The 24,705-nt window shown below is 47.5% G+C and overlaps 1 protein-coding gene across 3 annotated transcripts in view; it reads right to left on the reverse strand.

The window, feature by feature from the left end:
• The window catches only part of ARHGEF17 (Rho guanine nucleotide exchange factor 17), a 246,728-nt gene that overhangs the window by 23,860 nt on the left and 198,163 nt on the right, over positions 1-24,705 (reverse strand). For all 3 annotated transcript variants that reach the window (XM_073548568.1, XM_073548567.1, XM_073548566.1), the window contains exon 6: positions 22,917-23,009. In XM_073548568.1, the coding sequence (XP_073404669.1) occupies positions 22,917-23,009 (93 nt within the window). The remainder of the gene's footprint in view (positions 1-22,916; positions 23,010-24,705) is intronic.

The raw sequence follows: 24,705 nt of genomic DNA on the forward strand, positions 1-24,705 counted from the left end.
ATGCGGGCGGTATACAGGTCCAGGTGTGCACACAGCGTATATACGGGCGGTATACAGGTCCAGGTGTGCACACAGCGTATATACGGGCGGTATACAGGTCCAGGTGTGCACACAGCGTATATACGGGTGGTATACAGGTCCAGGTGTGCACACAGCGTATATGCGGGCGGTATACAGGTCCAGGTGTGCACACAGTGCACACACAGAATGTGAGGTATACAGGTCCAGGTGTGCACACAGCGTATATACGGGCAGTATACAGGTCCAGGTGTGAACACAGCGTATATACGGGCGGTATACAGGTCCAAGTGTGCACACAGCGTATATGCGGGCGGTATACAGGTCCAGGTGTGCACACAGCGTATATGCGGGCGGTATACAAGTCCAGGTGTGCACACAGCGTATATACGGGCGGTATACAGGTCCAGGTGTGCACACAGCGTATATATGGGCGGTATACAGGTCCAGGTGTGCACACAGCGTATATACGGGCGGTATACAGGTCCAGGTGTGCACACAGCGTATATGCGGGCGGTATACAGGTCCAGGTGTGCACACAGTGTATATATGTGTGCGGTATACAGGTTCAGGTGTGCACACAGCGTATATACGGGCGGTATACAGGTCCAGGTGTGCACACAGTGTATATATTTGCGCAGTATACAGGTCCTGGTGTACCTACAGTGTATATACGGGTGGTATACAGGTCCAGGTGTGCACACAGCGTATATACAGTATGTGCAGTATACAGGTTCAGGTGTGCACACAGTGTATATATGTGCAAGGTATACAGGTTCAGGTGTGCCCACAGTGTATATATGTGCAAGGTATACAGGTTCAGGTGTGCACACAGTGTATATACAGTATGTGCGGTATACAGGTTCAGGTGTGCACACAGTGTATATATGTGCGCGGTATACAGGTTCAGGTGTGCACACAGGGTATATACAGTATGTGCGGTATACAGGTTCAGGTGTGCACACAGTGTATATACAGTATGTGCGGTATACAGGTTCAGGTGTGCACACAGTGTATATATGTGCGCGGTATACAGGTTCAGGTGTGCACACAGGGTATATATGTGCGCGGTATACAGGTTCAGGTGTGCACACAGTGTATATATGTGCACGGTATACTGGTCCAGGTGTGCACACAGTGTATATATGTGCACGGTATACAGGTCCAGGTGTGTACACAGTGTATATATGTGTGCGGTATACAGGTTCAGGTGTGCACACAGTGTATATATGTGCACGGTATACTGGTCCAGGTGTGCACACAGTGTATATATGTGCACGGTATACTGGTCCAGGTGTGCACACAGTGTATATATGTGCACGGTATACTGGTCCAGGTGTGCACACAGTGTATATATGTGCACGGTATACAGGTCCAGGTGTGCACACAGTGTATATATGTGTGCGGTATACAGGTTCAGGTGTGCACACAGTGTATATATGTGCACGGTATACTGGTCCAGGTGTGCACACAGTGTATATATGTGCACGGTATACAGGTCCAGGTGTGTACACAGTGTATATATGTGCGCGGTATACAGGTTCAGGTGTGCACACAGTGTATATATGTGCACGGTATACTGGTCCAGGTGTGCACACAGTGTATATATGTGCACGGTATACAGGTCCAGGTGTGTACACAGTGTATATATGTGCGCGGTATACAGGTTCAGGTGTGCACACAGTGTATATATGTGCACGGTATACAGGTCCAGGTGTGCACACAGTGTATATATGTGCACGGTATACAGGTCCAGGTGTGTACACAGTGTATATATGTGCACGGTATACAGGTTCAGGTGTGCACACAGTGTATATACAGTATGTGCGGTATACAGGTTCAGGTGTGCCCACAGTGTATATATGTGCGCGGTATACAGGTCCAGGTGTGCCCACAGTGTATATATGTGCGCGGTATACAGGTCCAGGTGTGCACACAGTGTATATATGTGCACGGTATACAGGTCCAGGTGTGCCCACAGTGTATATATGTGCGCGGTATACAGGTCCAGGTGTGCACACAGTGTATATATGTGCACGGTATACAGGTCCAGGTGTGTACACAGTGTATATACAGTATGTGTGGTATACAGGTCCAGGTGTGCACACAGTGTATATATGTGCACGGTATACAGGTTCAGGTGTGCACACAGTGTATATATGTGTGCGGTATACAGGTTCAGGTATGCACACAGTGTATATACAGTATGTGTGGTATACAGGTCCAGGTGTGCACACAGTGTATATATGTGCGCGGTATACAGGTTCAGGTGTGCACACAGTGTATATATGTGTGCGGTATACAGGTTCAGGTATGCACACAGTGTATATACAGTATGTGTGGTATACAGGTCCAGGTGTGCACACAGTGTATATATGTGCGCGGTATACAGGTTCAGGTGTGCACACAGTGTATATACAGTATGTGCGGTATACAGGTTCAGGTGTGCCCACAGTGTATATATGTGCGCGGTATACAGGTTCAGGTGTGCACACAGTGTATATATGTGTGCGGTATACAGGTTCAGGTATGCACACAGTGTATATACAGTATGTGTGGTATACAGGTCCAGGTGTGCACACAGTGTATATATGTGCGCGGTATACAGGTTCAGGTGTGCACACAGTGTATATACAGTATGTGCGGTATACAGGTTCAGGTGTGCCCACAGTGTATATATGTGTGCGGTATACAGGTTCAGGTGTGCACACAGTGTATATATGTGCACGGTATACAGGTCCAGGTGTGCACACAGTGTATATATGTGCGCGGTATACAGGTTCACGTGTGCACACAGTGTATATTTGTGCACGGTATACAGGTTCAGGTGTGCACACAGTGTATATATGTGCACGGTATACAGGTCCAGGTGTGCACACAGTGTATATATGTGCGCGGTATACAGGTTCAGGTGTGCCCACAGTGTATATATGTGTGCGGTATACAGGTTCAGGTGTGCACACAGTGTATATATGTGCACGGTATACAGGTCCAGGTGTGTACACAGTGTATATATGTGCGCGGTATACAGGTTCAGGTGTGCACACAGCGTATATATGTGTGCGGTATACAGGTTCAGGTGTGCACACAGTGTATATATGTGTGCGGTATACAGGTCCAGGTGTGCCCACAGTGTATATATGTGCACGGTATACAGGTCCAGGTGTGCCTACAGTGTATATATGTGCGCGGTATACAGGTCCAGGTGTGCACACAGTGTATATATGTGTGCGGTATACAGGTTCAGGTGTGTACACAGTGTATATATGTGCGCGGTATACAGGTTCAGGTGTGCACACAGTGTATATATGTGCGCGGTATACAGGTTCAGGTGTGCACACAGTGTATATATGTGCGCGGTATACAGGTTCAGGTGTGCACAGTGTATATATGTGCGCGGTATACAGGTTCAGGTGTGCACACAGTGTATATATGTGCGCGGTATACAGGTTCAGGTGTGCACACAGTGTATATATGTGCGCGGTATACAGGTTCAGGTGTGCACACAGGGTATATATGTGCGCGGTATACAGGTTCAGGTGTGCACACAGGGTATATATGTGCGCGGTATACTGGTCCAGGTGTGCACACAGTGTATATATGTGCACGGTATACAGGTCCAGGTGTGTACACAGCGTATATATGTGCACGGTATACAGGTTCAGGTGTGCACACAGCGTATATATGTGCGCGGTATACAGGTTCAGGTGTGCACACAGTGTATATATGTGTGCGGTATACAGGTTCAGGTGTGCACACAGTGTATATATGTGCGCGGTATACAGGTTCAGGTGTGCACACAGTGTATATATGTGTGCGGTATACAGGTTCAGGTGTGTACACAGTGTATATATGTGCGCGGTATACAGGTTCAGGTGTGCACACAGTGTATATATGTGCGCGGTATACAGGTTCAGGTGTGCACACAGTGTATATATGTGCGCGGTATACAGGTTCAGGTGTGCACACAGTGTATATATGTGCGCGGTATACAGGTTCAGGTGTGCACACAGTGTATATATGTGCGCGGTATACAGGTTCAGGTGTGCACACAGTGTATATATGTGCGCGGTATACAGGTTCAGGTGTGCACACAGGGTATATATGTGCGCGGTATACAGGTTCAGGTGTGCACACAGTGTATATATGTGCACGGTATACTGGTCCAGGTGTGCACACAGTGTATATATGTGCACGGTATACAGGTTCAGGTGTGTACACAGTGTATATATGTGCGCGGTATACAGGTTCAGGTGTGCACACAGGGTATATATGTGCGCGGTATACAGGTTCAGGTGTGCACACAGTGTATATATGTGCACGGTATACTGGTCCAGGTGTGCACACAGTGTATATATGTGCACGGTATACAGGTTCAGGTGTGTACACAGTGTATATATGTGCGCGGTATACAGGTTCAGGTGTGCACACAGTGTATATATGTGCTCGGTATACAGGTTCAGGTGTGCACACAGTGTATATATGTGCGCGGTATACAGGTTCAGGTGTGCACACAGTGTATATATGTGCGCGGTATACAGGTCCAGGTGTGCACACAGTGTATATATGTGCACGGTATACAGGTCCAGGTGTGCCTACAGTGTATAAATGTGCACGGTATACAGGTCCAGGTGTGTACACAGTGTATATATGTGTGCGGTATACAGGTTCAGGTGTGCACACAGTGTATATACAGTATGTGCGGTATACAGGTTCAGGTGTGTACACAGTGTATATATGTGCGCGGTATACAGGTTCAGGTGTGCACACAGTGTATATATGTGTGCGGTATACAGGTTCAGGTGTGCACACAGTGTATATATGTGTGCGGTATACAGGTTCAGGTGTGCACACAGTGTATATATGTGCACGGTATACAGGTTCAGGTCTGCCCACAGTGTATATATGTGCACGGTATACAGGTTCAGGTGTGCACACAGTGTATATATGTGCACGGTATACAGGTTCAGGTGTGCACACAGTGTATATATGTGCACGGTATACAGGTTCAGGTGTGCACACAGTGTATATATGTGTGCGGTATACAGGTTCAGGTGTGCACACAGTGTATATATGTTCACGGTATACAGGTTCAGGTGTGCACACAGTGTATATATGTGCACGGTATACAGGTTCAGGTGTGCACACAGTGTATATATGTGTGCGGTATACAGGTTCAGGTGTGCCCACAGTGTATATATGTGCACGGTATACAGGTCCAGGTGTGCCTACAGTGTATATATGTGCGCGGTATACAGGTCCAGGTGTGCACACAGTGTATATATGTGCGCGGTATACAGGTTCAGGTGTGTACACAGTGTATATATGTGCGCGGTATACAGGTTCAGGTGTGCACACAGTGTATATATGTGCGCGGTATACAGGTTCAGGTGTGCACACAGTGTATATATGTGCGCGGTATACAGGTTCAGGTGTGCACACAGTGTATACATGTGTGCGGTATACAGGTCCAGGTGTGCCTACAGTGTATAAATGTGCACGGTATACAGGTTCAGGTGTGCACACAACGTATATATATGTGCACGGTATACAGGTCCAGGTGTGTACACAGTGTATATATGTGTGCGGTATACAGGTTCAGGTGTGCACACAGTGTATATACAGTATGTGCGGTATACAGGTTCAGGTGTGTACACAGTGTATATATGTGCGCGGTATACAGGTTCAGGTGTGCACACAGTGTATATATGTGTGCGGTATACAGGTTCAGGTGTGCACACAGTGTATATATGTGTGCGGTATACAGGTTCAGGTGTGCACACAGTGTATATATGTGCACGGTATACAGGTTCAGGTCTGCCCACAGTGTATATATGTTCACGGTATACAGGTTCAGGTGTGCACACAGTGTATATATGTGCACGGTATAGAGGTTCAGGTGTGCACACAGTGTATATATGTGTGCGGTATACAGGTTCAGGTGTGCACACAGTGTATATATGTGCACGGTATACAGGTCCAGGTGTGCACACAGTGTATATATGTGCACGGTATACAGGTTCAGATGTGCACACAGTGTATATATGTGCACGGTATACAGGTCCAGGTGTGCACACAGTGTATATATGTGCACGGTATACAGGTCCAGGTGTGCCCACAGTGTATATATGTGCACGGTATACAGGTCCAGGTGTGCCTACAGTGTATATATGTGCGCGGTATACAGGTTCAGGTGTGCACACAGTGTATATACAGTATGTGCGGTATACAGGTCCAGGTGTGCACACAGGTTATATATGTGCGCGGTATACAGGTTCAGGTGTGCACACAGTGTATATATGTGTGCGGTATACAGGTCCAGGTGAGCACACAGTGTATATATGTGTGCGGTATACAGGTTCAGGTGTGCCCACAGTGTATATATGTGCACGGTATACAGGTCCAGGTGTGCACACAGTGTATATATGTGCACGGTATACAGGTTCAGGTGTGCACACAGTGTGTATATATGTGTGCGGTATACAGGTTCAGGTGTGCACACAGTGTATATATGTGTGCGGTATACAGGTTCAGGTGTGCACACAGTGTATATATGTGCACGGTATACAGGTCCAGGTGTGCACACAGTGTATATATGTGTGCGGTATACAGGTCCAGGTGTGCACACAGTGTATATATGTGCACGGTATACAGGTTCAGGTGTGCACACAGTGTATATGTGTGTGCGGTATACAGGTTCAGGTGTGCACACAGTGTATATATGTGTGCGGTATACAGGTTCAGGTGTGCACACAGTGTATATATGTGTGCGGTATACAGGTTCAGGTGTGCACACCGTGTATATATGTGTGCGGTATACAGGTTCAGGTGTGCACACAGTGTATATATGTGCACGGTATACAGGTTCAGGTGTGCACACAGTATATATATGTGCGCGGTATACAGGTTCAGGTGTGCACACAGTGTATATATGTGCGCGGTATACAGGTTCAGGTGTGCACACCGTGTATATATGTGTGCGGTATACAGGTTCAGGTGTGCACACAGTGTATATATGTGCACGGTATACAGGTTCAGGTGTGCACACAGTATATATATGTGCACGGTATACAGGTTCAGGTGTGCACACAGTGTATATATGTGCGCGGTATACAGGTCCAGGTGTGCACACAGTGTATATATGTGTGCGGTATACAGGTTCAGGTGTGCACACCGTGTATATATGTGTGCGGTATACAGGTTCAGGTGTGCACACAGTGTATATATGTGCGCGGTATACAGGTTCAGGTGTGCACACAGCGTATATATATGTGCGGAATACAGGTTCAGGTGTGCCCACAGCGTATATATGTGCACGGTATACAGGTTCAGGTGTGCCCACAGTGTATATACAGTATGTGCGGTATACAGGTCCAGGTGTGCACACAGTGTATATATGTGCACGGTATACAGGTCCAGGTGTGCACACAGTGTATATATGTGTGCGGTATACAGGTCCAGGTGTGCACACAGTGTATATATGTGCACGGTATACAGGTTCAGGTGTGCACACAGTGTATATGTGTGTGCGGTATACAGGTTCAGGTGTGCACACAGTGTATATATGTGTGCGGTATACAGGTTCAGGTGTGCACACCGTGTATATATGTGTGCGGTATACAGGTTCAGGTGTGCACACAGTGTATATATGTGTGCGGTATACAGGTTCAGGTGTGCACACAGTGTATATATGTGTGCGGTATACAGGTTCAGGTCTGCCCACAGTGTATATATGTTCACGGTATACAGGTTCAGGTGTGCACACAGTGTATATATGTGCACGGTATACAGGTTCAGGTGTGCACACAGTGTATAGGTGTGCACGGTATACAGGTCCAGGTGTGCACACAGTGTATATATGTGCACGGTATGCAGGTCCAGGTGTGCCCACAGTGTATATATGTGCACGGTATACAGGTCCAGGTGTGCCTACAGTGTATATATGTGCGCGGTATACAGGTTCAGGTGTGCACACAGTGTATATACAGTATGTGCGGTATACAGGTCCAGGTGTGCACACAGGTTATATATGTGCGCGGTATACAGGTTCAGGTGTGCACACAGTGTATATATGTGTGCGGTATACAGGTCCAGGTGTGCACACAGTGTATATATGTGTGCGGTATACAGGTCCAGGTGTGCACACAGTGTATATATGTGTGCGGTATACAGGTCCAGGTGTGCCCACAGTGTATATATGTGTGCGGTATACAGGTCCAGGTGTGCACACAGGTTATATATGTGCGCGGTATACAGGTCCAGGTGTGCACACAGTGTATATATGTGTGCGGTATACAGGTCCAGGTGTGCACACAGTGTATATATGTGTGCGGTATACAGGTCCAGGTGTGCCCACAGTGTATATATGTGTGCGGTATACAGGTTCAGGTGTGCACACAGTGTATATATGTGTGCGGTATACAGGTTCAGGTGTGCACACAGTGTATATATGTGTGCGGTATACAGGTTCAGGTGTGCACACAGTGTATATATGTGTGCGGTATACAGGTCCAGGTGTGCACACAGTGTATATATGTGCACGGTATACAGGTTCAGGTGTGCACACAGTGTATATATGTGTGCGGTATACAGGTCCAGGTGTGCACACAGTGTATATATGTGTGCGGTATACAGGTCCAGGTGTGCCCACAGTGTATATATGTGTGCGGTATACAGGTTCAGGTGTGCACACAGTGTATATATGTGTGCGGTATACAGGTCCAGGTGTGCACACAGTGTATATATGTGTGCGGTATACAGGTTCAGGTGTGCACACAGTGTATATATGTGTGCGGTATACAGGTTCAGGTGTGCACACAGTGTATATATGTGTGCGGTATACAGGTTCAGGTGTGCACACAGTGTATATATGTGTGCGGTATACAGGTCCAGGTGTGCACACAGTGTATATATGTGCACGGTATACAGGTTCAGGTGTGCACACAGTGTATATATGTGTGCGGTATACAGGTCCAGGTGTGCCCACAGTGTATATACAGTATGTGCGGTATACAGGTCCAGGTGTGTACACATTGTATATATGTGCGCGTTATACAGGTCCAGGTGTGCCCACAGTGTATATGCGGGCGGTATACAGGTCCAGGTGTGCCTACAGTGTATATACAGTATGCGGTATACAGGTTCAGGTGTGTACACAGTGTATATATGTGCGCGGTATACAGGTTCAGGTGTGCACACAGTGTATATACAGTATGTGCGGTATACAGGTCCAGGTGGGCACACAGTGTATACATGTGCGCGGTATACAGGTACACACACATACATAGCACTGCATTATAAGTCTGAGCCGTACATGTCCTTATACAGGAACAATCCAGGCTCAAAGCTGCTGCACTTCCAGATCTGGTCACCAGGTGGCGCGCCTCATTTCTCATTGTCATTGCTGTGTATTGTTTGCTTGCTGGAAGGTCATTGCTTTCCGCTGCCTGCAGTGAATTGTTCTCGCACGAGTTCATTATTTCCGTAGCATAAAATGTCAATTTACGTCAATTGTTAATCGGAATTAAAAAAGATAAGGGACATCAGATATTATCCTTTAAATAAACTGTCACTCACTGCATAGAACATAATCGAGGGCCGGATTTTGAACTAGATTCGAACCCAGGACCACAAGGTAGCATCTATGGATGATTATATGCTGCCATATTTACCATAAACACAGATCATGTGCCATCTATGTTGCCCAGCTCTGGTTGGTCCTATCCCGTTTGCTATTGGGTCATTAGACAAACCTGTACAGAAGTCTCCGCCCCTGAGGAACTGCATCATTAAACTACAGGGAAGGAAATAATAGAACCGCCAAGCTCTTCTATCCTGCGTGGAATCTACACACGTGGACCTCCAACAACAGAGCTGAGACCTCCATCTACACTACTGGGTCCTCTACCTATACAGCTGGGCTCTCCACCTATACTGCTGGGTCCTCCACCTATACAGCTGGGATCTCCACCTACACTGCTGGGACTTCCTCCCACAATCCTAGGACCTTCACATACATTTCTGGGACCTCCATCTCCATAGCTGGGACCTTCAGTTACACAGCTGGGACCTACTCCTACAGAGCTGGGAACTCCACTCACATAGCTGAGACTTCCAACCACACTCCTGGGACCTTCACATACATTTCTGGGACCTCCATCTACATAGCTGGGACCTACTCATACAGAGCTGGTTACTCCACTTACATAGCTGAGACTTCCAACTACACTCCTGGGACCTTCACATACATTTCTGGGACCTCCATCTACATAGCTGGGACCTACTCATACAGAGCTGGTTACTCCACTTACATAGCTGAGACTTCCAACCACACTCCTGGGACCTTCACATACATTGCTGGGACCTCCAATTACACTTCAGGGACCTTCATCTACACACGAGGTCAAAATTGTTGGTCCCCCTCGTTTAATGACAGAAAAACCCACAATGGTCACAGAAATAACTTGAATCAGACAAAAGTAATGATAAATCAAAAATCTTTGAAAATGAACACATGACAGTCAGACATTGCTTTTCAGCCATGCTTCCACAGAATTTTAAAAAAAATAAAACTCATGAAATAGGCCTGGACAAAAATGATGGTCCCTTAACTTAATATTTTGTTGCACAACCTTTTGAGGCAATCACTGCAATCAAACGATTCCTGTAACTGTCAATGAGACTTCTGCTCCTCTCAACAGGTATTTTGGCCACTCCTCAGGAGCAAACTGCTCCAGTTGTCTCGTGTGTGAAGGTCGCATTTTCCAAACAGCATGTTTCAGCTCTTTCCAAAGATGCTCAATAGGATTTAGGTCAGGGCTCATAGAAGGCCACTTCAGAATAGTCCAATGTTTTCCTCTTAGCCATTCTTGGGTGTTTTTAGCTGTGTGTTTTGGGTCATTATCCTGTTGCAAAACCCATAACCTGCTACTGTGACCAAGCTTTCTGACACTGGGCAGCACATTTCTCTCTAGAATCCCTTGCTAGTCTTGAGATTTCATTGTACCCTGAACAGATTCTAGACACCATGTGCCAGAGCCAGCAAAACAGCCCCAGAACATAACAGAGCCTCCTCCATGTTTCACAGTAGGGACAGTGTTCTTTTCTTGATATGCTTCATTTTTCTATTTTTGTCTCATCTGACATTCTCCCAGAAGCTTTGTGGCTTGTCAACATGTAGTTTGGCAAATTCCAGTCTGGATTTTTTATGATTTTTTTTTCCACAATGGTGTCCTCCTTGGTCATCTCCCATGAAGTCCACTTTGGCTCATACAACGACGGATGGTGCGATCTGACACTGATGTTCCTTGAGCTTGAAGTTCACCTTTAATCTGTTTAGAAGTTTTTCTGGGCTCTTTTGTTACCATTCGTATTATCCGTCTCTTTGATTTGTCATCAATGCTCCTCCTGCAGCCACGTCCAGGGAGGTCGGCTACAGTCCCATGGAGCTTACATTTCTGAATAATATGTGCAGCTGTAGTCACAGGAACATCAAGCTGCTTGGAGACGGTCTTATAACTTTTACCTGTAACATGTTTGTCTATAATTTTCTTTCTAATCTCCTGAGACAACTCTTCCCTTCACTTCCTCTGGTCCATGTTGAGTGTAATACACACCATGTCACAGTGAGGATCTGGAGCCTCTATACAGGCCACTCACTGATTCCAGGTTTGTAGACACCTGTGATGATAATTAGTGGACACACCGCGATTTATCATGTCCCTTTTGTCACATTATTTTCAGGGGTGCGATCATTTCTGTCCAGGCCGATTTCATGAGCTTTATTTATTTATTTTTTAATTCTGTGGAAGCATGACTGAAAAGCAATGTCTGACTTTCATTTCTTCATTTTCATAGATTTTTGATTTATTATTGCGTTTGTCAGTTTGAAGTTATTTCTGTCACCATTGTGGGTTTTCCTGCCATTAAACGAGGGGTACCAACAATTTTGACCCCGTGTGTATGACTCATGATGGGACTCACTGGGGCCGATAAAAAAAGAGAAGTCTGAAAAATCTGCCAACTGCATCACGTAAAAAGCACCAGATTGTACAAGACGGACTTTAGCGTCAAGAAGCTGCTCGGAGCCTGTAAAGCTCGTCGTGTCGCATCATATCACAGCGTTCATGACATTGTGGTGAAATCATCAGGAAACATGTTCCCTCCTTACAGAAAGAAACGTTTTGTAAACAACTTGAGTTAATTGACTTCTCTGCACAAAATGTAACAAACGAGGCTGAAGTGTTGTGTGTCGCTGCGCGAGTCTCTCCGGGGGATTCTGGAACATTCTGTTTGTCGGTGGGAAGGTGCCCGAGGGATTGGACAGCAATGTGACGTGTCTGTAAAGGGGGTAAATGTATTATCTGCCCTTGTATAAACCCTATTCCCTTTAGCAGAACCACTAAAGGACATTTTACTGCAACTGATGAGTACAGCGGCATGTAAAAGTTTGTGCAGCCCTAGTCAAAATGACTTTTATTGTGAACAGTTAAGCAACCTGAAAATGAAATGATATCTAAAAGGCCTAAAAGGTAAAGATGACACATTTGTCATGATCCATGCTGGATTGTGACAGATAAAAGCACATGTAACCTTTTTTTTTCCTTTAAGCTGTTTGCTTAAAGTTAGTTTTGCCCCCGGTGGCCATTAGGGTAATTACACAGTGGTGTCTTTAGTTCTAGTTTTGCCCCCGGTGGTGGCTAGTATTATTACACGGGAATCACTAGCAGGTGTGATTGCTCTGGCGCTTGTCTATAAAGGAGAGTCAGGTGGTCTCACTCACTGTTGGTGACATTGGTCATTTCCAACCATCCTTGGAGGAGGAAGGAGCTAGAGAAGAGCTCCTTGCAGCTCAGTCAGAGTCCTGGTATGGAATGAGCAACAGTGAGGAGTTCCTTGCAGCTCTGACAACGCTTTGGTGAAGTAGCAGCTATTCAAGAGGAAAGCTGCACTCAGGTGCTGGACTCTGTTGCTGGGATAGGTGCAGGGCGAGCTAGGGATTTTAGGTATCCTGTTCGTCGCCAGGTGCAGAACCTGCCTAGGGACCGTCAGGAGTGTAGAGACACTGACTCAGGGGAGTGCAGGAGGTCTCCTCGTCCCCGTTCCCTATTGCACGGCCCTCCATTTTATCGGTTTCCCTGGTGTTTCCCTTATCTCTGTAAATTCAACCTGCTGGAGGCGGAGTGTCCAGTCATCCATGACATCACAACATTTCTCCTTTTAGGAGAAAAAATATATAATTTTTTTTACATTTTAAAAATCACAAAAAGGAAACTGGCCTGATGGAAACGTTTGGGCACCCTTGGAGATTTGTGTTCTTAGATAAGTGTCATACCTTAATTATCCTGTTAGGGTTATGGCTCGTTCACCATCATCATTAGGAAAAGCTAGGTGATGCAAATTTCACAGCTTTATGAAAACCCAGCCTCCTCTAATCTTGTGCAAAAAACAGCAACCATGGGTTCTTCGAAGCAGCTTCCGAGCACTCTGAAAATGAAAATGGTGATGGCCCACAAGGCAGAAGGCTATAAGCAGACAGCAAAGCCTCTTCAAGTTGCTCTTTCCTCAGTTTGAAATGTAATTAAGAAATAGCAGATAACAATGGAGGTCAAGAAAATGTCTGGAAGACCAAGCAAAATTTCAGCGAGAGCTGCTTGTAGGATTGCTAGAGAGGCAAATCAGAACCCTCCGCTTGGCTGCAAAAGACCTTCAGAAAGATTTATCAGACTCGGGAGTTGTGGCACATTGTTCTACTGTTCAGATACACCTGCACAAATTTGGCCTTCATGGAAGAGTCATTAGAAGAAAACCTCTCCTGCATCCTCACCATAAAATTCAGCGTCAGAATTATGCAAAAGAACATCTAGACAAGCCTGGAGAATTTTGTAAATAATTTCTCTGGATCGATGAGGTAAAATATGATCAAAGGGATATGTGGGGAAAAAAAGGGCACAGAATCTCGCAATTAAGCATGGGGGTGGATCATTCATGCTTTGGGGTTGTGTTGCAGTCAATGGCACGGAGAACATTTCATGGGTAGAAAGAAGAATGGATGCAATGAAATTTCAATATATTCTTGACACAAACATAACACATCTGTAAAAAAGCTGAAGGTGAAAAGAGGAAGAATCATAGAATCGTAGAGTTGGAAGGGACCTCCTGGGCCATCTGGTCCAACCCCCTGCTCAAAGCAGGATTCGCTAAATCATCCCAGACAGATGTCTGTCCAGCCTCTGTTTGAAGACTTCTATTGAAGGAGAACTCATCACCTCTTGTGGCAGTCTGTTCCACTCATTGATCACTCTGTCAAAAAGTTTTTTCTAATATCTGATCTGTGTCTCCTCCCATTCAGTTTCATCCCATTGCTTCTAGTCTTTCCTTGTGCAAATGAGAATAAAGTTGATCCTTCTACAATGTGATAGCCCTTGAGATATTTGTAGACAGCTATTAAGTCTCCTCTCAGTCGTCTCTTCTGCAAGCTAAACATTCCCAAATCCTGCAACCTTTCCTCATAAGACAGGGTTTGCAGACCGGTCACCATTCTGGTCGCTCTTTTCTGAACTTGCTCCAGTTTGTTGATGTCTTTTTTAAAATGTGGTGCCCAAAACTGGACACAGTATTCCAGATGAGGTCTGACCAAAGAGGGGTAAAGGGCAATAATGACTTCATGTGATCTAGACTGTATGCTTCTGTTAATACATCCTAGAATTGCATTTGCCTTTTTTGTGTGACGGACTCAGCTCCTGCTGAGCCCATTTTTTGAGTGGACCCTCTGGGTCGTGGCACCCACCCACCGAGGGCGAGCTGACCTTGTGAGAATCCACCCCCTATACAGGGAGTGTCAGGGGCAAGACCAAGGGGGTGAGCCACCACGACTGCTGGGACCAGACGGCCGGCTCAGGGGACACTAGACGAGTGTCTGACAACAAGGACGAGCAGGAAGCAAGACGAGACTAGACGTAGGTGCAAGGTATCTTCATTAGAATAACACAAGATCACATACAGAGAAAACAAGCAAAACGTGCAAGGTGCGCGCGTGGGCACGCCAAGGTCCATAACATGGTACGTGCCAGATGGCACGCCTAGGCACAGGTAATGGCATGATGGCATCGGACTCCGGACTGCTGGCAAACCGACAGGGTCCAGGGATCAGGCTGCGGACGTCAGCTCCGGACATCAGGCCGTAGTCATCTGGTTCCGGACCTCTGGCAACGGTCGGCAGGTTCCGGGCATCCGGCAGGCAAACTAGGGTTCAGGCAAGGAGGCACGACAGATATCCAAGCAGGGTGCGTGTTTAGGGAACACGCCAAGGTCCGAGGCTAGGTGCGTGTGTAGGGGACACGCCAGGGTCCAAGGCTAGGTGCGTGTGTAGGGGACACGCCAGGGTCCAAGGCTAGGTGCGTGTGTAGGGGACACGCCAGGGTTCAAAGCGAGGTGCGTGTGTAGGGGACACGCCAGGGTTCACAAACGAGACAGGGTGCGTGTGTAGAGCCACTCCAAAGCACAAGGAAGGGCTGCGTGCTAGGAGCCACGCAGGGACGCACACCTCACTGGCCAATGCACACGGCTGTAACGCCAGCACGAGGCACGACTAAGGCACAGGAGGGGGCAAAGGAACCTTCGTGCTAGGAGCCACGCCAGGTTCAGGGCAGGGTGCGTGCTAGGAGCCACGCCAGGGTTCAAGGCAGGGTGCGTGCTAGGAGCCACGCCAGGGCACAAGGAAGGGCTGCGTGCTAGGAGCCACGCAGGGGGCACGCCACACTGGCCAGTACACACGGCTGTACACAAACACGTGGCACTTACCACGACACAGGAGACGGCCAAGGGGAACCCACGCCGGGGTTCAATGCAAGGACAAGGCAGGGAACAAGGCAAGGAACACAAGCAGAAACAGAGCCAGGTCAGAGCGAGGACAGAGTCTAGCAGCGGAGCGTAGGCAGAAGCCCAGAGCCGGGCCAAGGGAAGAGCATCATAGGAGAGAGCGAGGCAGAGCAAGCTAAGACTGAGACCATAGGGAGGAACACAAAGCAAGGAATAGCAAGGCAGAGAACACAGGGAGGACTACAAGTCAAAGCATAGCAAAAGCAAGACATGGCAAAACAGGCGAGGCAGAGAACGCAGGAAGGACTACAAGTCAAAGCATAGCTAAGGCGAGACATAGCAAAACAGGCGAGGCAGAGAACAAAGGAAGGACTACAAGTCAAAGCATAGCTAAGGCGAGACATAGAAAAACAGACCAAGACAGAGAACAGCAGAAGGACTACAAGGCAAAGACAAACATGGCACGAGAGACAACACAAGACATGGCACAAGACAAGAGGCGGAATACGAGCACGGAGCGTGTGAAGAGACGCACTACAGAGCAAAGTGCAAGGGCACAGAATAGAGGGAGCAACCCCACAGACCCAGAGCCTTGCAGGGAAGCAACACAATAATCAGGCCCTGAGCATAGGAAGAGGCGGCCTGATATAGGGCATAGCACCTCCTCCTCCAGGTCAGGACCAGGGGAGAACTTCCGGGATTCTAGACATGACGAGATGATAGCAGAACCAGACAGTGCAGGATCTTAGGAAACGTCACATGATCAGGGTTTCAGACATGACGAGATGATCACCGAACCAACCAGTGCAGGATCCTAGGAAGAACACATGATCCGGGATTCTAGACATGACGAGATGATTGCAGAACCAGACAGTGCAGGATCTTAAGAAACATCACATGATCAAGGACTCCAGACATGACGAGAAGATCACAGAAGGCAGAGCAGAAACGCAGGGATCCTGCAGCTCAGACATGAGGTGAGTCTGCACACAGCTCTAGCGAACATGCAGGACAGCAGACAAAACATGCGCATGCACATCGCTCCAGGAGTTCTTGAGACAAACAGACATGGCGGACGTGACATTTTGCTGCTGCATCACACTGTTGACTCATATTCAGTCTGTGATCTATTAGTATACCCAAGTCTTTTTCACATGTGCTGTTGCTTAGCCCTATTCCTCCCATTCTGTATATGCTTTTTTCATGTTTATTGCCCAGATGTAGAATTTTGCATTTTTCCCCTGTTAAAAACCATTCTGTTAGTTGCTGCCCACTTCTCCAGTTTATTTATATCTTTTTGAATCCTCTCTCTTCTCTAGTATTAGCTATCCCTTCTAGCTTTGTGTCATCAGCAAATTTAATCAGTTTACCCTCAATTCCTTCATCTAAATCATTGATAAAGATGTTGAACAATACAGGGCCCAGGACAGAGCCCTGTGGTACTCCACATGAGACATTCTTCCAACTGGATGTGCAGCCATTTACGACCACTTTTTGGGTCCGATCACTAAGCCAGTTATGAATCCACCTAACAGTTGCCTTGTCCATTCCATACTTAGTCATTTTTTTCAATAAGGATTGTGTGAGATACTTTGTCAAATGCTTTGCTGAAGTCAAGATATACTATATCTACAGCATTTCCCTGATCCACCCAATCAATGATTCTGTCATAGAAGGAAATTAAGTTAGTCTGACATGACTTATTAGTTACAAACCCATGCTGACTCTGTTTAATCACGTCATTCTTATCCAGGTACTGACATACATGTTGTTTAATCATTTGTTCAAAGATCTTTCCTGGTATAGACGTCAGACTCACTGGCCTATAATTGCCTGGGTCCACCTTCTTCCCCTTTTTGAAGATAGGAACAACATTTGCTCTTCTCCAGTCTTCTGGGACTTCTCCTGTTCTCCAAGAATTTTCAAAGATTATGGAGAGGGGTTCAAAAATTTCTTCTGCTATCTCCTTCAATACTCTGGGGTGTAATTCATCTGGACCTGGAGACTTGAATTCATTTAGGTTAGCTAAGTGTTTCCTCACTAGCTTTCTGCTTATAGATATCCTGGATTCTTCTATTCCCTTAATAGGACAGTGAAGAACAGTTGATGTTACATTTCCTTTCTGAGAGAAAATAGATGCAAAATAGGAATTTAAAAGTTCGGCCTTCTCAACATCCTGGCTTACTATTTCAGCATTTTCATCCTGTAAAAATCCTATAGCATCTTTGACATTTCTTTTACTTTTGACATATCCCCAAAATCCTTTATTATTGCTTTTGATGTCTGTTGCAAGCCTCAATTCATTGTCAGCTTTAGATAATCTGATTTGTGCCCTGCAGGTTCTGCAGACAGCATTATATTCTTCTTTAGAAATGCCTCCCTCTTTCCATTTTATAAACATTTCTTCCTTTTTAGCACGTGTTTAAGTTCTGTGTTCATCCATCCTGGTTTCCTTAAACGCTTCCTATTCTTCCCTCTTTTCGGAATTGTTAACAATTGTGCATTGAGAATTTCATTTTTCAAGATTTCCCATCCTTCCTGGACATTTTTGTCTTTAAGGATATCCAGCCATTGGATCCCTCCAATTCTCTTTCTGAGTCCCTTAAAATCTGCCTTTCTGAAATCTAACCTTGACGTCTGAGTCTTCACAGGTCTTCCTCCTCTAGTTATCCAAAATTCTAAAATAGCATGGTCGCTACCTCCTAGGGTCCCAGCCACTCTTACCTCCTCAACCATTTCCTCCCTTTTTATAAGGATTGGATCCAAGAGGATGGCTCCTACAAATGGATAATGCTCCTAAACACACGTCACAATCCACAGTAGACGACCTCAAAAGTCACAAGCTGAAGGTTTTACAATGGTTACAATGGCCCTCACAGTCCCCTGATCTGAGCACCACTGAAAATCTGTGGCTATACCTCAAAACAGGAGAGGAAGCAAGACAACCCAGGAATCTCATGGAACAGGAGGAATTCTCCATGAATGGATAAAAATCCCTCAAACAAGAACTGAAAGACTCTTGTCTGGCTACAAAAAGCGTTTTGAAGCTGTGATACAGGCAAAAGGGAGTACTAATAGATACTAACCATGCAGGGTACACAAACTTTTGCATTGGTCCATTTTCCTCTTTGTAATTTTTAAAATGTAAAAAAATACTAAATATATATATATATTATTCCGTGGCACCTAATTTTGCTACTGAAAATTGGATAAGCTTATTGACTCGAGTATTTATCCGGGTATGCATTGTCCCCGTCTTGTCCTGGTATGGAGGGTGAGCAGGATCGGATGTCTTCTGGAAGCCGGCGGCTGCAACTGCAGCTGTCACTCTGCGCGCTATAAGAGAAAATAATATTCATTTCTCTTTAGCAGCAGTACAGACTTTAGCCACAGCCGCCGGCTCCTGCCTCTGTCACCTGCTGCTCCCCCGCCATCTATATAATTTTTTTTTCCTATGATACACAGGAAATGTGTCATCTACAGAAACTGCACTCATCAAAGTGACCAAAGACCTTCTGACAGCAAAATATAACGGTGACCACTCTCTGCTCATTCTTGACCTATCTGCAGCTTTCGACACTGTTGACCACCATCTCCTACTCTCTAGGCTCCAGTCACTAGGCATTAAGGACACTGCACTCTCCTGGCTCTCTTCCTATCTCTCTGACCGCTCCTTCAGTGTTCTGTTCTCTGGCTCCACGTCATCTCCTCTTCCTCTAGCTGTCCGGGTACCTCAGGGCTCAGTCCTTGACCCCCTTCTCTTCTCTCTCTACACGGCCCCAATTGGACAGACCATCAGCAGATTTGCCTTTCAGTACCATCTTTATGCTGATGACACACAACTATATACGTCATCCCCCGACCTTACCCCCCCTGTACTACAGAACGCCAGTGACTGACTGTCCACAGTCTCCAATATCATGTCCAATATCATGCTGCTGCGTCGACACAAAACTAAATCTCTGAGCACGCCAAAATACTCGGACAGTCGAGCATGCTCGGAAAACCCAAGCAACGAGTATACTCGCTCATCACTAGGTGTTATGTCTGACACCAATCTCTCCTTCACATCCCATATACAATCTCTTGCCAACTCTTGTCGCTTACACCTAAAGAATATCTCTAGAATCTGCCCTTTTCTCACCACGGAAACAACAAAAACCCTCACTGTTGCCCTAATCCACTCCTGCTTGGACTACTGCAACGCTCTATTAATTGGCCTTCCCGTTACTCGACTTTCCCCTCTCCAGTCCATACTTAATGCAGCAGCCTGGGTCGTCTATCTGGCTAATCAGTGCTCGGACGTGTCCGCTCTTCGCCAGTCATTACACTGCCTGCCCATTCATTATAGGATCCAATTCAAACTGCTTGTTCTCACTCACAAAGCTCTCCACGGTGCGGCACCCCCCTACATCTCCTTCTGCTCAACACCCTACCCGTCCTCTCCACAGTGCGGCCCCCCTACATCTCCTCCCTCTTTTCTGTTCATCGGCCTACCCGCTCGTTATGCTCTTCAAGCGACCTTCGACTAACATCCGCATTAACCCCTACCTCCCACTTCAATCTCCAATACTTATCCCGTGTTGCGCCAATCCTCTGGAACGCTCTATCCGAGAAATTAGGACTATCCACAATTTATACAGTTTTAGGCGTTCTCTAAAAACACATCTGTTCAGAGTGGCCTATCACATTCCCTAATCAAAGCCATTTTATGTGTAAGTGAGTGTGTGTGTGTTTAGCCCATTCACCATCTGAGAATAACCCTCCATCGCACCACACATACTGGCTGGTGACTAGCTTATACAGCCTTTATCCATCCCTCACTCGCTTAAGATGGCTGGACCATCATTGTAAATACACACCTGTACTTTGTATCTCCCCCACCTCATTGTAGATGGTAAGCTCTCACCAGCAGGGGCAGCTTATTGTGCTTTAATGATTGTATTATCTTTAACGTTATTACTTATGACTGTTGTGTATGAAATGATAAACTAAAGCGCTGCGGAATATGTTGGCGCTATATAAAGATTATTATTAACAGGGAAAAATGCAAAGTACTGCATCTGGGCAATAAAAATGAAAAAAGCATATACAGAATGGGAGGAATAGGCCTAAGCAACAGCACATGTGAAAAAGACTTGGATATACTAATAGATCACAGACTGAATATGAGTCAACAGTGTGATGCAGCAGCAAAAAAGGCAAATGCAATTCTAGGATGTATTAACAGAAGCATACAGTCTAGATCACGTGAAGTCATTATTTCCCTCTACTCCTCTTTGGTCAGACCTCATCTGGAATATTGTGTCCAGTTTTGGGCACCACATTTTGAAAAAAAGACATCAACAAACTGGAGCAAGTTCAGAAAAGAGCGACCAGAATGGTGACCGGTCTGCAAACCCTGTCTTATGAGGAAAGGTTGCAGGATTTGGGATTGTTTAGTTTGCAAAAGAGAAGACTGAGAGGAGACTTAATAGCTGTCTACAAATATCTAAAGGGCTGTCACATTGTAGAAGGATCAACTTTATTCTCATTTGCACAAGGAAAGACTAGAAGCAATGGGATGAAACTGAATGGGAGGGGAGACAGATTAGATATTAGAAAAAACTTTTTGACAGTTAGAGTGATCAATGAGTGGAACAAGAGGCCACGAGAAGTGGTGAGTTCTCCTTCAATGGAAGTCTTCAAACAGAGGCTGGACAGACATCTGACTGGGATGATTTAGCGAATCCTGCTTTGAGCAGGGGGTTGGACCAGATGGCCCAGGAGGTCCCTTCCAACTCTACGATTCTATGATTATCTTCTGTGTTTCATCTTCAACTCGCTTAAAGCCCCCGTTACACACTGCGATATCGCTAGCAATATCGCTGTAAAGTCACCGATTTTGTGACGTTGCAGCGATATTTCTAGCGATATCGCTACATGTGATACTTACCTCCGACCGGCTCCCCCGCTGGTTATCGCTGATCGCGCGAGAAGCTCCTGGACCATTTCTCGTCGTCTGCTTCCTGCGGCGCTTCCTGCTGTGACGACGAGCGACGCGTGGAGCCGGGCGGGAGGACGCAGGATCGCCGCGTCTGACAGGTAAGTAGCGATCCCCGTCCCCAGCGATGTCGCTGGTGAGATCTGCCTATGTGGCAGCTCACTAGCGACCACCTAGCGATGCACCAGCGATCCTGACCGCGTCATATCGCTGGTCGGGATCGCTGGTGCATTGCTAGGTGTAACGGTACCCTAACTGTTCACAATACAGTAATGTTGACCAGGGGTGCAAACTTGTACATGCCACTGTATGTCATATAAATAGGGCTGTATGCCTTGTATATAGAGAGGTGTAAGGGGATGGAGGGATGTGGAGAACCGGAGCACAGCAGGGAAGGTGTGCACCATGGTTGCCAGCATCAGCAGAAGATCAGAAGGAACCTCACACTCATGATACCACAACGCCGATAGGAGTGGACTCAGAGATGTTGATTTTTACAGTCGCAAGAACCTCCAGGGGTGCTGGGAAAAATTAATGTAGAGCAGCTGATGCCCCCCTGCGAGTTCCTCCTAGGATTAGGGATAGTGTCTGTAAGGATTTACAGCAGCACTGAGGGACAGGCGAGATCTCGCTGCCAACCCAGGAGCACCCAGACCAGCGCGGGACCAGCGGAGTAGTCTCCAGGCCCGGGGAAGATCCCCTCCAGACCAGCAAGGTAAGATTTAGGATCATTCAAGCACTGTGCCTTTAAGACTGTTCTAACCATCAACCTGGTACCGTTATATCACATGACTATTGTGAGCCATTATGATCAAACATGTCCGCCCTGAAAGGCTGTAGAGATCAGCGGCCGCCGATTGTCATGTTTACGCAGAAAATGTGCCATTATGGAAGGTAGAAAGATGGAGGAAACTGCCTCGTCATGAGCAGCCCGCAGTCAGAAGGATCAAATACACAGCTCAGTGACAGCTTGTAGGTCACATGTTGGTCAACAGGGAGGAGCCGAATAGCGGTTTGTTTCCCTGGGCAACCAGCTGAACTGTGAATACAGCTCTGGATGTCAATGACTGTGGCCGATCCCACCCGAGCCTCTTACCTTGACGATGAGCTCGTATCGTGGGATCCTCTGGACAGGTTTGATCATCAGGTCAGACAGCGCCTGCTTCTCTTTGTTCTCCCGGGTACATTGCTGCGAAAAGAAGAAGAAAAATAAAAAAAATTTACCTCAGGGAGCAGGACATGTAGCTGGGGATCATGGCGGCCCCCCGGTAGACCGTCGCCTGGGTCCTGCTCCTCCGTTCGTGCACCATGACCCTGTGGGGGGGGGTTGGGATGTTTCATGTCCCGGACTGACCCTGTAGGTTGGGGGGAGATGTTTCATGTCCCAGGCTGACCCTGTAGGTTTGGGGGGGATGTTTCATGTCCCGGACTGACCCTGTAGGTTGGGGGGGGGGTTTCGTGTCCCGGACTGACCCTGTAGGTTGGGGGGGGGGATGTTTCATGTCCCGGACTGACCCTGTAGGTTGGGGGGGATGTTCCATGTCCCGGACTGACCCTGTAGGTTGGGGGGGATGTTCCATGTCCCGGACTGACCCTGTAGGTTGGGGGGGATGTTCCATGTCCCGGGCTGACCCTGTAGGTTGGGGGGGATGTTCCATGTCCCGGGCTGACCCTGTAGGTTGGGGGGGATGTTCCATGTCCCGGGCTGACCCTGTAGGTTGGGGGGGATGTTTCATATCCCGGGCTGACCCTGTAGGTTGGGGGGGATGTTTCATGTCCCGGGCTGACCCTGTAGGTTGGGGGGGGGACGTTTCATGTCCCAGGCTGACCCTGTAGGTTGGGGGGGGACGTTTCATGTCCCGGGCTGACCCTGTAGGTTGGGGGGGATGTTTCATGTCCCGGACTGACCCTGTAGGTTGGGGGGGGGATGTTTCATGTCCGGGCTGACCCTGTAGGTTGGGGGGGGGGGATGTTTCATGTCCCGGACTGACCCTGTAGGTTGGGTGGGATGTTTCATGTCCCGGACTGACCCTGTAGGTTGGGGGGGGGATGTTTTATGTCCCGGACTGACCCTGTAGGTTGGGGGGGGATGTTTTATGTCCCGGACTGACCCTGTAGGTTGGGGGGGGATGTTTTATGTCCCGGGCTGACCATGTAGGTTGGGGGGGGATGTTTCATGTCCCGGACTGACCATGTAGGTTGGGGGGGGATGTTTCATGTCCCGGGCTGACCATGTAGGTTGGGGGGGGATGTTTCATGTCCCGGACTGACCCTGTAGGTTGGGGGGGGATGTTTCATGTCCTGGACTGACCATGTAGGTTGGGGGGGGATGTTTCATGTCCCGGGCTGACCATGTAGGTTGGGGGGGGATGTTTCATGTCCCGGGCTGACCCTGTAGGTTGGGGGGGGATGTTTCATGTCCCGGGCTGACCCTGTAGGTTGGGGGGGGATGTTTCATGTCCCGGGCTGACCCTGTAGGTTGGGGGGGGATGTTTCATGTCCCGGACTGACCCTGTAGGTTGGGGGGGGATGTTTCATGTCCCGGACTGACCCTGTAGGTTGGGGGGGGGGATGTTTCATGTCCCGGACTGACCCTGTAGGTTGGGGGGGATGTTCCATGTCCCGGACTGACCCTGTAGGTTGGGGGGGATGTTCCATGTCCCGGACTGACCCTGTAGGTTGGGGGGGATGTTCCATGTCCCGGGCTGACCCTGTAGGTTGGGGGGGATGTTCCATGTCCCGGGCTGACCCTGTAGGTTGGGGGGGATGTTTCATATCCCGGGCTGACCCTGTAGGTTGGGGGGGATGTTTCATGTCCCGGGCTGACCCTGTAGGTTGGGGGGGGGACGTTTCATGTCCCAGGCTGACCCTGTAGGTTGGGGGGG

The sequence above is a fragment of the Dendrobates tinctorius genome, unplaced genomic scaffold (assembly GCF_039654945.1).
Source record: "Dendrobates tinctorius isolate UK_male_01 unplaced genomic scaffold, ASM3965494v1 ptg000157l, whole genome shotgun sequence".
NCBI lineage: Eukaryota > Metazoa > Chordata > Amphibia > Anura > Dendrobatidae > Dendrobates > Dendrobates tinctorius.